Source organism: Sorex fumeus, unplaced genomic scaffold, assembly GCF_029834395.1.
Source record: "Sorex fumeus unplaced genomic scaffold, SorFum_2.1 ptg000028l, whole genome shotgun sequence".
In the NCBI taxonomy this organism is placed as follows: Eukaryota; Metazoa; Chordata; class Mammalia; order Eulipotyphla; family Soricidae; genus Sorex; species Sorex fumeus.
Window position 1 is genome coordinate 14,360,215 of NW_026606085.1, and position 14,334 is coordinate 14,374,548.

At 44.7% G+C, this 14,334-nt stretch overlaps 1 protein-coding gene across 1 annotated transcript in view; it reads right to left on the reverse strand.

Moving 5' to 3' along the window:
• The window catches only part of ALKBH8 (alkB homolog 8, tRNA methyltransferase), a 37,031-nt gene that overhangs the window by 2,643 nt on the left and 20,054 nt on the right, over window positions 1–14,334 (reverse strand). Inside the window, exons 7-10 of the mRNA XM_056115100.1 lie at window positions 12,830–12,900; window positions 6,534–6,640; window positions 4,491–4,642; window positions 624–880 (exon numbers count right to left, since the gene is read on the reverse strand). Of these exons, the coding sequence (XP_055971075.1) occupies window positions 624–880; window positions 4,491–4,642; window positions 6,534–6,640; window positions 12,830–12,900 (587 nt within the window). The remainder of the gene's footprint in view (window positions 1–623; window positions 881–4,490; window positions 4,643–6,533; window positions 6,641–12,829; window positions 12,901–14,334) is intronic.

The following is a 14,334-nucleotide window of genomic DNA, read 5'->3' on the forward strand; positions in this document are numbered from 1 at the left end:
GGAGAAGGCAGCTGGAATAGAGAAGGGATCACTAAGTCACTGATGGTTGGAGGGATTGTTCTGGATGGGAGATATGTGCTGAAAGTAGACAAAGGACCAAACGTGACAGCCTCTCAGTATCTATATTGCAAACCATAATGCCCAAAAATAGAGAGAGTATGGGGGAAATTGTCTGCCATAGAGGCAGGGGGAGGACTGGGAAGGGGAAGAGATACTTGGGACATTGGTGGTGGAAAATCTGTACTGGTGGAGGGATGGGTGTTCAATCATGGTATGACTGAAATTCAAACATGAAAGCTTTGTAACTGTAGCTCAGTGATTCAATTAAAAAAAAAGCAGAAAAAAAAAAGGAAAGTGAATCGGCATGCTCACTAATTTTCTATCTGCTGCTCATCCTTTCCTTTGATGGCCTTTGTGGGGAGGGCCGGCTGCACAGACTCTGCTCGCTGGAGCCCAGGTTCTGTCCCCACCACACACACTCCCAAGAGCACTGCCAGGAGCACCCCCTGAGCATCGCTGAGTGTGCCCCCAAACCAGAACCACAGATTAACACTGTATCATGGAAATGGGAACAATAACGCTGACAAGGGGCCCAAAGGGAGCCAGGAGCCACAATGACTTGCCATAAATAACTCTGCATTGAGGCCGAGATACTTTCCATTTCCACAGCCAATATCTGCCACTAATGAACCAGCTGGCAAGGCTTTCAAAAACTCCACGATGCGTGGCCAGGGGGTATGCCGAGTGCTGCTGAAGTGCCCGGCAATCTCCTCGTAGACTCGATGGACATGGTCCCGCTCCAGCTGAAAGGCTTCCTTGTCACTCTCTGGGAACGAGGGGGCAGTGTCCGCCATCTGGCTGTCACAGGCCTGAGGGTACCCTACAGAAGAGACAAGGCAACATTCACCTTTCATTATTACCTGAATGATCCAGAAGGTATTATGTTTACTAAAATGAAAAAATTACACTGAGCCAGAGAGAGATTTGAACAGGTAAGACAGTTGCACTACAGAGCCAGACCCGAGTTCCATCTCTGAAACCACAGATGGACCTCCCAGTCCCACCATGACTGAGCACTGAGCATAGAGTCACAAGTGGCCCCAAACGCTGCTAGGCGTGGTCCCAGAAACAACCAGAAAAGCTCTCACCTAAGTGTGCGGGATGATATAAAAGAGGGCCCATGACCACGATTCTACACACCTAACCCTGAAGAGATGAGCTTCACCAGGGGGATTAAGTGTTCTCATAATAAGAAATCTTGGAATCTCGATGGCCATCAGTAACCATCAGGGAAATAGCCAAATTAACTTGTTTTAGGGTTTCCGCTTATAAAAGGAACGGGGAGTCCTAGGGGCCTTAGAGCTCTCAGAAGAAGGGTGGGACCTAGAAGCAAGATGTCATTTGTCTGTAATCACAAAGATTTAATGTACAGCATCTCTAGTTGTTTCTCTGGACTATGTTAAATCTCCTAGTCTGCAGATGAGACACCTGAAGCACAGAACATTGACCGTCTCAGTGACTGTGACTCACAGCGCCAAGATTGGGATCTGGGCAGTGGGAACCCCACAGCCTGCCCTGTTCATCCTACGCGCGCTGCCTCCTGCAGCGGAAGATGGCCAAGGCCACCAGTCCACAACGGCACGGATCAATGTGGAAGTTGTTCTCTATCCTTGGCAGGCTGTGAGACTTGGTGCAATCCTTCCGTGACTTCCACTCTTACAATTTTATGACTGCCCTTTATCCTAAGTCAAGGCTGGGACCCCCAACTCCTCATGGGCAGTGTTCTCAGTAATAAGGAAGGAGAAGTATTTCCACGGACATCACGAACAAGGTTAAGGTGGTCAGTGGAGATCTCGGGGTACTGAAGACTTGGGCCACAGCATCAGGCCTTCCGGAAATTTCCTAGAAGAAAACTGAAGGATGCCAACGGCTGGAAAAGCATGAAACAGGAGTGGAAGTGTAGTCTCTGCTAACACCCCTGGGCTGCTCTGAACACGGCCAGGGGACCTTTAAGAAGAGCGCATATGTATAAAGCTTAAGGGCATAAAATATCTGAGTGGAAAGAGGTGGGTTACATTATGTCGGCAAATCAGAAACAAAATTACGCTACAATTCACATTACTGTCACTGTCACTGTCCTCCCATTGTTCATCAATTTGCTTGAGCGGGTCCAGTAACGTCTCCATTGTGACAATTTGTTACTGTGTCTGGCATATCAAATATGTCACGGGGTAGCTTACCACAGTTGTCTTAATTGATCTTATCAAAAATTAATTCTCTTGAAAATCATGAACATACTAAACTCGCATGTTATCAAAGGCCAGAACAACCATAATTACTTAAAGTCCATAAGATCTGAGCAAAAGTATCCAAACAGTGGTCTGGAACTTTAAAAACCCTTGTAAACTTAATACACAATCAAAGTTACTTACAGCATCATTAATATTTGTTAATATCCATATAAAGAAATGTGCATAAGAAAACTAGTTTGCTCTACAAATAGATTTCCAAGTTCCCTGAACACAGAAGTCATGTTTTTTGTTTGTTTGTTTTTTTTGAGAGAAAACTTTTGAAGATTTATTGATATTTAAAAAGCCAGTGAGGCTGGAAAGTTAGTACAGTGGTTAAGGTACTTGCCCTGCATGTGGCCACTTTCTTTTCAGTCCCTGTCATCGTATATGGTCTTCCTGAGTACCTCCAGTAGAGATTCCTGAGCATTGGTGGATGGTGGCATTCCCCCCTGAGCCCCCAAAAAAACCCCAAAAACTCTATGAATTTGTCATATCCTGGTATACCTAATAAGTTAATTTCAATACTCCTGAGACATTCTTTGATGCTCTAATATTATTCCCAGGGTTTATTATGTTTTCTTTTTTCTTTTTTTTTTTCTTAAATTTTTATTAGTGAAACACCATGAGGTACAGTTGTAGACTTACAAACAGAAGTCATGTTTTTTGTTTTTTTTTGTTTTATTTTGTTTTGTTTTGCTTAGGGGCCACATCCAACAATGCTCAGGGACTACTCTTGGCTCAGTGCTCAGGGACTATGCAGTCCCAGGGGTGAAAGCCAGGACTCCACCACGCAAAACTGATGCTCCAGTACGTTGAGCACTTTCGTGGGCCTGAGATTCCTGATTTTCTAATAGGACAAAACCTTGTAGATATAATAAGATGTTTTAAAAAACATAAAATGTTTTATAATTATGATTAAATCCAAAAGACAAATACCACCCATAATTAAACCCCACAGATATAAAACAGATCTACCACTGCCATTATATTACTTATAGAACAGAAGTCTCTTTCCTCTTCGGTTTTGGGCTGTGACTCCTGGCAGTATTCAGAGGACCATGCAGTGCCCACCAGCAAGCGTCGCTCCCCCCGGGCAAACATGCATTGGAGCCCGTTGAACTCTGTTTATCTGTCCAGCTTTTCTTTTTTTCTTTTTTCAATTGAATCACCATGAGACACAGTTACAAACCTTTCATGTTTGAGTTTCAGTCATCCAATGATCGAACACCCATCCCTCCACCAGTGCAGATTTTCTACCACCAATGGTCCCTAGCATCCCCCCTCCCCCAACATCCCGCTCTTGACCCTCCCTCTATAGCAGACAATTTCCCCAATACTCTCTCTACTTTTGGACATTATAGTTTGCTCAAATTTTCCCACCACCATTCAAGCCTGCCTTTCAGGGGCAGATACTTGATCATTTATTTTCTATTGCTCACTTTGAATACGAGAGGCCCTGCGGCCGAGAGAGCCCCAGCGACCATGAGCTTCCACAAGCTAGGCCCTGGTCCAGACCCTGGTCCGGGGATTCCCAATTGAATCCCAAAATGGATTAGCACCCTACAGAGATGTCTCTGGACCCCAACCATTTACAATCTTAGATGTCCGGCCTTCTTTTCTGACTGCTTCTGGGGAGGACACATCCAGTGGTGCTGGGATGAGTTTAGGGACTCTGACATGCAAAGCAAGTGCCCTGGTCTGAAGGGAGGCGGGGGGGTTCATGGCAAGGGTTTTCGTCTTTTCCCTTTGAGGTTTCACAGTGGACTAAAACATACACTGCTGCTGAGTTATCGACCGACTGTAGAATAATTTGTCATCTCCAACTTTCCCCATGGGTTAATAAGAAGCAATTTAGAATCTTGCTGTTTCCAACAAAACCTATTTTTGTACAAGTAATAAATACTGCAACATCCTACCTTGTAACACTGAACTGTGACTTTAATAAATCAAATTCTTCCCCGGGTCAGTACCGGCTAGAAAGCTGGCACTGAGGGAAACACAGAGAGAAGATGCAGCCCCTGCCCCTGGGGGTGATCGACCCAATTGAGTCGGTACTGGGAAGAATAGCATGAGGCAGGTTACCAAAAACGCCACCAGGAAAGCTAAGACCAGTCTTTCCCCAGTCCTCTGAGAAGGGCCCTGAACACGGCTCCCAACCACTAACTCGATTTTACAAAAGAAACAAAGGTGTGTACTTACTACAGTCACAAGGCGTGCGCCTCACTTTCCGGAAGGTGAACGACATCCGTACCCCCCTCTTGCGTAAAGTCAAGTCTCCCGCATCACTCTGGATGATTCCGCCTGTGCGACCTGAGGAGGCTCGAACGGTATCGAATTTTCTAGGTGTGATTCTGAAGAATAAAGTCACAGTAATTTATTTTGCATGACATTCAGAAAAATATTTCAAATCCTTTTCAAGAATAAGGAAATAGGGGGGCTGGAGTGATAGCACAGCGGGTAGGGCATTTGCCTTGCACACGGCCAACCTGGGTTCGATTCCCAGCATCCCATATGGTCCCCTGAGCACTGCCAGGAGTAATTCCTAAGTGCAGAACCAGGAATAACCCCTGAGCATCACCGGGTGTGACCCAAAAAGCCAAAAAAAAAAAAAAATAGAATAAGGAAATAGACAAATCAAGAATTCATTGCAAGTATCTACTGGATTCCCTGAATTGTTAATAAGCACCGTAGAAAAATGAAAGAACTAGAAGACTTTTTGTCATACAACTAACACATTATTTAAGGGGGGAAAGGAAAAGAAATAAAGAAAATAAAGAATTTTTTTTTTTTAAGGAACAGATAGGACGAGAGGAAACAAATGGTGACTGAAATCCAGAACCAGTGATTAAGGTGAAAGGAGAAGGGGCTGGGGCAATAGCACAGTGAGCTGAGCACAAACTGCCCACCAGAGGCCCAGGGTCATGTCCAGGCCCACACAGCCTCCCAGGTACTACAACACATGCCTGCCCACACCCTCCACCCAGCCCAGCACAGAAATGGGAATAACCCCCTACTGTGTCAGGGTGATCCCCAAAACAAACCAACTAGGGACTCAGAGAGAAAGATGATCTGACTAGTCAAAAGTCAAATCCAGAATCTACTTATGTTCTGATTCCAGAGGATGTACCTTAAATTCATGCAAACTGAGGGAGAGTCTATAGAAAGGCAATTGGCTTCCTTAAAAATAGGTTTCTGGCAGATGATAAAGTTGTATAAAAGTGAACGCTCACAAATTATATAAAATTGGAAATGACTGACCAGGAGTCACACGGCTGGGTCATGGCAAGCACAGAAAAGGGTGTGTGTGCGGGGATTTAACCGGGAGAGCAGCAGGAGGCCCTTCTCAGGGAAGCCTACACTGACAGACGAGGCTCAAAGCACCTGCCTGCCGTGTGGACCTGGGTTCCATCCCCAGCACCACACAAAATAGGAAAACAAAAATATAACAAACACTTGCTCCAGAGCTGCATTATAGAGTCTGAGGGCTCACTTTGGGCTGCCTGTCATATTTGCCAGCCCCTGACAAAACATCTTTGTGTTTAAGGAACATTCAGTGAAGCCAGAAAGAGCCAAAAAGGGTTCTGCCTGTAACTTACCCCAAAATGACTCAGCAAAGATAATAACGTGAGAAAGAAATGAAGCATCAAAATGTTGACAACTGGTAGGCATGAATGAGGAGGCCTGGAGCATAGAACCACCATTTTGAGACGAAAGGAAAGAATAATTTTTTTAAGGGGCAATATGGGTGCAGATAAGCAAGTTAAACCTGTTCCAAGAAGAATTACAGAGACAGGATGTGGGCCTGGGACTCAGAAGAAAACACAAAAAATAAATCTCCCAAAACCAAAACCACCACAAGGCAGCATCTCTCTGGAGGACTGAAGAAGCAAGAGTTAAATGAGGAGGGAGAAAATGAGAAGAGGCCACGTGACTTACCAAAGGAGGGAGGCATGGGGCTGTGCCCTCAGCGCAGAAGGACATGGCGAGGCACCCACACTCCTCTGATGTCAACACACCCTTTTCTGTCTGTAATACCCTGGCAAACTCTTTCCTGAGCCCACCTACCCAATCTCAGCCCAACAGAGGATGCAAGGTTTCTACTTTCCAAAACTGAGGCCCGTGTACCTCTGAATACGCTATGCATAGATATCCATGAGGTATTTATTTGGAGGGGGCATGGTGGGATTTTCCTGGGTGGGAAGGAACGAGAATGCCGCCAGAGTCAAAGCTGGTTTTACGTACCCATGGGACCAAAGGTACCTCGCTTCTCCCCTCATCACTAGCAAACTCCGACGAGGCAACATGACAGGCACTGTGGCGCCATTAGGGTGCTTGAAATCCATGACGGTCTTGGAGTAAAGATAAGAAAAGAGCGACATCAATCTGAAATGTCATGTAAGAATGATTCATTGATTCTATCTTCATAAGTTAACGGAGATCAAGCCACAGTGATGCAGCCAGCACCAAGGTTCACAAACTCCTATGCACACAGAAATTAAGAGAACAAGGAACGCAGTTCCCCCATAGAGACTGAGACCCCAGATGTCTGGGCTGAGGCTCGAGAATTAACGCTTCAAACAGTTGGCCCAAGAAAAGTCTGCCACAAATGGGTTGCGGATCTTATATGATACTCAATGCCCTGGGGTCAGGGTCAAATGCAAGGACATGGGAGTTGAAGCATTCCAATTCTCTTCCACTCACTGACCATACAACCCAAGATGAGCCACTCAACCCCTCTGTACCTCAGTTCCCTCAACATTTCAGCACTGATCCTCAACACCTCAATAAGGTAAAAAAAAAAAAAAAGATAGATTTATAGAGTACAAACAGATATTTGATAAAGCAAACATTAAAATGCTGACAGCAGACTTAAAGAGATAGGTTACAGGTCCTTATTGTATGAGTTGACTCTTCTTATGAAAGATTAAATATTTATCCTATAAAGTTTTTCATATTAAATAAAATGCTCAGGAGAGGAAAGCCATTACATCATCCTCCTACCACTTTTTTCCCCCTTCTTGCACTGACAGGGATTGAACTTGGAGCCTCATACTGAAAAGGGGAAAAAAATGAACATGTACAAGGCCGTGGGTCCATCTCAACACTGCATGCCCCCCCCCATGTGGGCCTAGAAGCATGTATGCACCACATGCTACAGGACCCCATTTGGGGATCTAGCACCATGTGGCACCTGGAGCACTTCACCAGAGTAGCCCTTGAGGTGGGACTCAAAACCAAAACGAATGTAGAGAACACTTACCATTTGCTTGTTGGGGGTCATACCAGAGGTGCTCAGGGCTGACTTCTGGCAGGGTTTAGAGGACCATATGGAATGGCAGGGATCACACGTGGGTCAGTCACGCCCAAGCTCACACGCTATCCACTGCCTTATCTCTTCAGCCCAGATTTGTCAGAATAATAGACCTCCTCAGTTAGATCAGGCACCCCTATGTGCTCCATTTACATATTGGAGACCTGTAGCTAAGTGGTGGTCACACCATCACAGAATTCGGTTGTGCAGCACAAGGGTGATACAGCCTCACTATGGGGCCAGGGATGGTACCTAACTGGCCTCATGCAAGACAAGTAACGAATTCCTTTATACTATCTCTCTGGCCCAGAGATAATTTTTGAAGAAAGTACAACTTGAAGGAGCCAATGGGAATGACCATTTGATATTATGAATCTTAAAAAAAAGAAAAAATCAACCAGGGACCAGAGTGATACTACAGTGGGTGAGGTGCCTGCCTTGCACGCAGCCGACAGTTCAATCTTGGCATCCCAAATAGTTCCCAGGTCCCACCAAGAGTGATTTATAAATGCAGAGCCAGGACTAACCCCTGAAAATTTCTGGGTATGGCACCCAGATCGAAAAAATTTCACATAAAAATAAAACCAAGTTTGTTCAAGCAGACTGCTCATAGTTTGAGGCCCAAGCCCCTGCAACACTAATAAAGTTCATTTCAGCATTTGCTTGGCAGCTAATAAAATTGAGGATGTCTAAGAATAAAGTTTGGAACAGACTTTATTCTTTGCCTGATCAAAAAAAACCCCCGTTTTTAATGTATATTTTCTATGAAAGTTAGAGTTTTCTTATAATATTCTATTATGAACATAAAGTATTGCTGTGAAAAATAAGAATAATAAAAATAAAGCCTGCACCGGGACACATTCAGTCCCTACTCCTATTCCCGAGGACAGAAGGGGTGAAGGGATGAGAAGGACGCGCCCCCTGTCCCCCTCCACTCTCCCATTCCAGGTAGAGGGTGCGGTGGCGCCAGGCTGGCCTGGTGGGCCCTCCCTTTCTTGTGTCCAGCCACTCGCAGACCCTCATCAGGGAGAGCTTTGGCGGCCCATGCCAACAGCAGCAGCTGATTCAGTTCAGGGGTGATATCCATGTGATGATAACCTCAATCCAGAGGACATGTGGCAAGCTGGCGCCTTGCTTCTCCCTCTACCCGTGGTCCCACATCTGCACGGGTTGCACAACAGGCAGGAAAAGACAAAAACAGTCTTACCGCCCGGTTACGAGTCAGAGTAAGGTCAAATGGAAATAACTCAGGAGAGCCCTTTATTTTTCCTCCCCATCTTCCTGTGCTTTTTCTTTTTTGTTGTGTGGGTTTTCTGGAGGGGGGGCGGGAGTTGTGCCACACCCAGCTATGCTAAGGGCTCTTCACTCAGGAATCACTCCTGGCAGTGCTTGGGGGATGCTATGAGATGCCGGGATCAAACCTTAATCAGCCATGTGTGCGAGACTCCACATAGCGGGTCCATGCCATGACAAGAGGGTCTTATCATAGTTCACAAACAGCTCTGACTCCCCTGTCACAGCGTGACCTAGGGGCTCCCAGAAGCTCACATGGCATGGCAGTGAAGGTGCAGCAGAGGAAAATACAAAAATGCATGTATGCGCATGTGTGTGTATGTGTGTGTGTCTTTGTGTGTGTGTTTTTGTGTTTGTATGTGTGTTTATATGTTTTTGTGTATGTGTGTGTTTTTTGTATGTATCTGTGTGCATGTGTTTGTGTCTGTATGTATGTTTGTGTATGTGTGTATGTGTATGTATGTTTGTATATGTATATATGTGTCTGTATGTGTGTGTTTGTATATGTGTATATGTGTTTGTGTATGTGTGTATGTATGTTTGTGCATGTGTTCATGTGTATGCATGTTTTTGTGTATGTGTTTGTATATGTGTATGTGTATATATGTTTGTATATGTGTGTATGTATGTGTTTGCGTATGTGTGTATGTGTTTATGTGTATGTATGTGTTTGTGTATGTGTGTATGTGTTTATGTGTATGGATGTGTTTGTGTATGTGTATGTATGTGTATGTGTGTTTGCATATGTGTGATGGGTATGTGTGTGTGTGTGTCTGTGTGTGTATGTATGTTTGCATATGTATATATGTGTCTGTATGTGTGTGTGTTTGTATATGTGTATGTGTATGTGTGTATGTATGCATTTGTGCATGTGTTCATGTGTATGCATGTTTTTGTGTATGTGTTTGTGTATGTGTGTATGTATGTGTTTGTGTATGTGTGTATGTATGTGTTTGTGTATGTGTGTATGTGTTTATGTGTATGCATGTGTTTGTGTATGTGTGTATGTTTGTATGTGTATGTGTGTTTGTATATGTGTGATGGGTATGTGTGTGTGTGTGTAGATGTGTTACTTGCCCAACAACATTATTAACATGCTTCGCATCGAGATTCTCAAAGGTGCCTGCCAACAGGTACGAGTGGTTCTGGCAGCACAAACCCATCCGGGGGGACTTAAGAGAAAAGTCCTGCTTTGATTTCTTAGGATGTGTGTTATTCTCACACGTTCTGAGCTGTGTGTGCATGCATGCATCAGAGCATACATGCAATTCCAGGAACCAATCGGATTCTGAAATGACCGCTCAGGAGATGACACAACCTCAAGTGACAGCAGTCTGCATCGCGTCCCTTTCCTCAGGCCTCGTTAGCAGCTCGAGTGCAGCTAGAGAAACACTCCAATGAACTGATATGAACTGGTATTTCCTCCATCTGTAACAATGAGCATACTCCCCGCTAGTGCTCCTAGCTTAAGAAGGACTAAATTAGGTAATGGATGTAAAAAGTTTGTCAAAATCCTTGAGTCTAAAACAAAACACACAATACTGGATGGTCCTGCTGTCCATAGAGCAAAAAGAAACAAAGCCAGGGCCGGACCATGCCAAAGGAACACAGTGCTGGACTGGCACCGGCGGAACTGAGGCCCAACCCCCACACAAGAGACTAAATCTGGTAGCACTGTAGTCCCCTTGTTCATGGATTTGCTCGAGCGGGCCCAGTAACGTCTCCATTGTGAGACTTGTTGTTACTGTGTTTGGCATATTGAATAAGTCACAGGGAGCTTGCCAGGCTTTGCCGTGCAGATGAGATACTCTCGGTAGCTTGCTGGGCTCTCCGAAAGGGGCAGAGGAATCGAACCCGGGTTGGCCTGGCCGGCCACGTGCAAGGCAAACGCCCTACTGCTGTGCTATCGCTCCAGTGCACCACAAAGAGAAAATGAAAAAATTAAAAAGTCAACTGTCACTGTCACTGTCCTCCCGTTGTTCATCGATTTGCTCGAGTATGCCCAGTAACGTCTCCATTGTGAGACTTGAAATCTGGTGAAAAAAAAAAAAAACAGGTATGCTGGACCAGTGACTGAAAACACAGACCACAATGGGGTGGGGACACTGGGCCAGCCTTCCCATCTCCCCGCCCTTCCAGGGTCCTGGCTGTCATGCCCAAACTACCTCCAGGTGCCATTTAAGCACATTAACAGCCATTGACCCAGAGACTCACAAATAAATCTCAGAACCGAGCAGCTCACTGCAGGGATGGCTTCGGACCCCAGTTATTTAAATTTTTATGATCCCAGGAGTGCATGGCTACTTTTGAAGCCGGGCAGTATCTCATACTTTTCTGTTGTTGTTGAATTACTGTGAGACAGACCTTTAAGACATCTTAAACTATTCATAACAAGCAATAGAGAATAAATTATCTAGCATTTGCCAGTGGGGCAGGCTTGAGTGGTGGTGGGAAACTTTGAAATAATGGTGGTGAGAAAGTATAATGGTGATGGGATTGGTGTTGAAATATTGAATGTAATCAATTATTGTGAACAACTTTATGAAAATAAAATTTAATTTTTTTTTTAAAGAGGCACAAGGCTACCACATATATACATATACTGGGGGGAGGAGCCTTTGAGTCAATGGTGGTGTAAGAGTGAGGGGAGGTTAATGTGAACTGTAAGCATAAAACAGTACTATTAATACCACAGGGGCTGGAGCAATAGCATAGTGGGTTGGGTGTTTGCCTTGCACACAGCCGACCTGGTCGGCCCAGGTTCGATTCCTCCGCTCCTCTCGGAGAGCCCGGCAAGCTACCGAGAGAATCTCACCCAAACAGCAAAGCCTGGCCAGCTCCCTGTGACATATTCGATATGCCAAACACAGTAACAATAAGTCTCACAATGGAAACGTTACTGGGCCCGCTCGAGCAAATTGATGAACAACGGGAGGACAGTGCTACAGTGCTACATTAATACCATGGTAGGCCATGATACTTCAAATAACAGAGATAAAATTAAATCTATTTGCGGCCTTAGGGCTGCCAAAGAAAAGCCACAAACTAAATAAATAAATAAATAAATGGAGACGTTACTGGGCCCACTCGAGCAAATCGATGAACAGCGGGAGGACAGTGTTACAGTGCTACATTAATACCATGGTAGGCCATGATACCTCAAATAACAGCGATAAAATTAAATCTATTTGCAGCCTTAGGGCTGCCAAAGAAAAGCCACAAACTAAATAAATTAAATAAATAAATAAATAAATAAATAAATGTTCCAGCCTGCAATTACTACCTCTTGCCACCAGATGGCAATACCACATCAAGCCACACGCTGGATCAGGGAAGTCTGGGGTTTACTAACTTCTAAAAGTGAAATGTGGGGGGAAAAAAATTAATTATAGAGGTTTTTCTGGTGTCTATAAAGCTGACACATTTGGAAATTCTGATAGCCTATAAGGGGAAATTGTACCTTAATTTGCTCTTCATTTTAAACTTCTAATTCATTTGAATGAAAAATTGTGGGAGTTTGGGGCCAGAGCGACAGGACAATGGGAGGGCACTTGCCGTGTACTTGGCTGACCCAAGTCTGATCCCCACATATCCCATATGGTCCCCGGAGCACCACTAATTCCTGAGTGGAGAGCCAAGAGTAACCCCTGAGCACCGCCAGGTATGGCCCCAAATGCCAAAATGAAAAAACCCAAAACAACTGTGGGAGGGCCCAGGGCTATGACGCAGTGTGAGAGCCTGGCTTTCACAGGCGAGACCTTCGGTCCAACCCCCACACTACCTCAGGTTTCACCATCTGTGAACATCCAGCAGGTACAGCCATACACACACACACACACACACACACACACACACACAGGGCGGTGCCAAGGACAAGGGCCTTGTGTAAGGTAGAACATCTGCTGAGTGCTTATAAGAATGGGTAAACATTTACCTCCGAGCCCAGGCTGAGAGAAATGATCTCATCCTCAAAAGCAGAATGTGTGTCCACATGAGGCGGGATCCCTGAGGGGAGACAAGACAACACGTCACTCACTACCTCTCATCAACTCCCCTTGCGTCCGAATATCACATCGTGACACATGGTTAGTCGGGAGATTCATAATCGGAGCGAAAAGGAAAGATCGGATATGCACGTGATAAAGTTAAATGAATCAAAATTAAAGTCTCTGAAATAAATACTGAGCCAGAGTATTTATCCCCGCCCAGCCGGAACCAAGAGGAAGATGTAAAAAACAACTTATTCCCTGGAATTCTGTGTCTGGAGAATAAACATATTAATAGTAGGGTGGGGTGTCGGGGGATGGCGGGAGAGAAACAGGGGACACTGATGGTGGGAAATGTACACAAGAGGAGAGATGGGTCCTGGATCATTGTATGACTGAAACCTAATCATGAACAGCTTTGTTTACAGATATTCAATTAAAAATTTTTAAAAAGTAATGTGGAGTTCATGCCCAATTCAATCAGCTTACTCAATGGCTGAATAAATAGGAGTACTGCTACATTAAAATAAATTTTTAAAAAAGAAAATATTAATACACAAGGTTTAATCTGTAACATGAGCAATTATCACAATCACAACACAACCATTCTGTTATTTGTCGATTGCCTCGAGCAGGCCACAGTAACATCTCCTTCGTCCTAGCCCTGAGATTTTTTTTTTTTAAAGTGCCATATTCCAGGCTCTTTCAGAGTTAGGAGAATGAGACCCTTCATTGTTACTGGTATTTGGCATATTGGGTACGCCACGGGGAGTTTGCCAGACTCTGCCGTGTGGGCAGGTTACATTCGGTAGCCTACCAGTTTGTCCAAAATGAGCAATTATGAGTTGCGATAAATGCAAAAATACCGACAACTCTTGCAACTAATAAAACCTTTACGATTAGGTAAAAATACTACTAAGTGAAAAATATCAATAATCTAAAGATTTTTTTACAAACATGTCACCCTAGAACTGTCCTCCATATATTTTTTTTTCTGATTTTTGAGCCACACCGAGGTACTTAGGACTTACTCCTGGCTCTGCATCCGTGATCACTCCTGGCAAGGTTCAGGGGACTAATCATACGTGGTACCAGGGATCGAACCCGAGTCAGCCACATGCTCTACCCTCCCTACTATAGCTCTGGCCTGGTTTCTACCTTCACAGTCACAGTCCTCCCGTTGTTCACCGACTTGCTCGAGCGGGCCCAGTAACATCTCCATCATGAGACTTGTTACTGTGTTTGGCATATCGAATGCGTCACGGGGAGCTTGCCAGGCTCTGCCGTGCGGGCGAGATACTCTCGGTAGCTTGCCGGGCTCTCCGAGGAAAAGATCATGTAACTAATTTCCTTTGCTGTAGTTGTATATTATGAGTTTCTTTCATTTATGTTTTTGAAGCAGCTTTCTTCCTAGAGTAAAACACCAAAAAATATTCACAAGAGAATACTACCA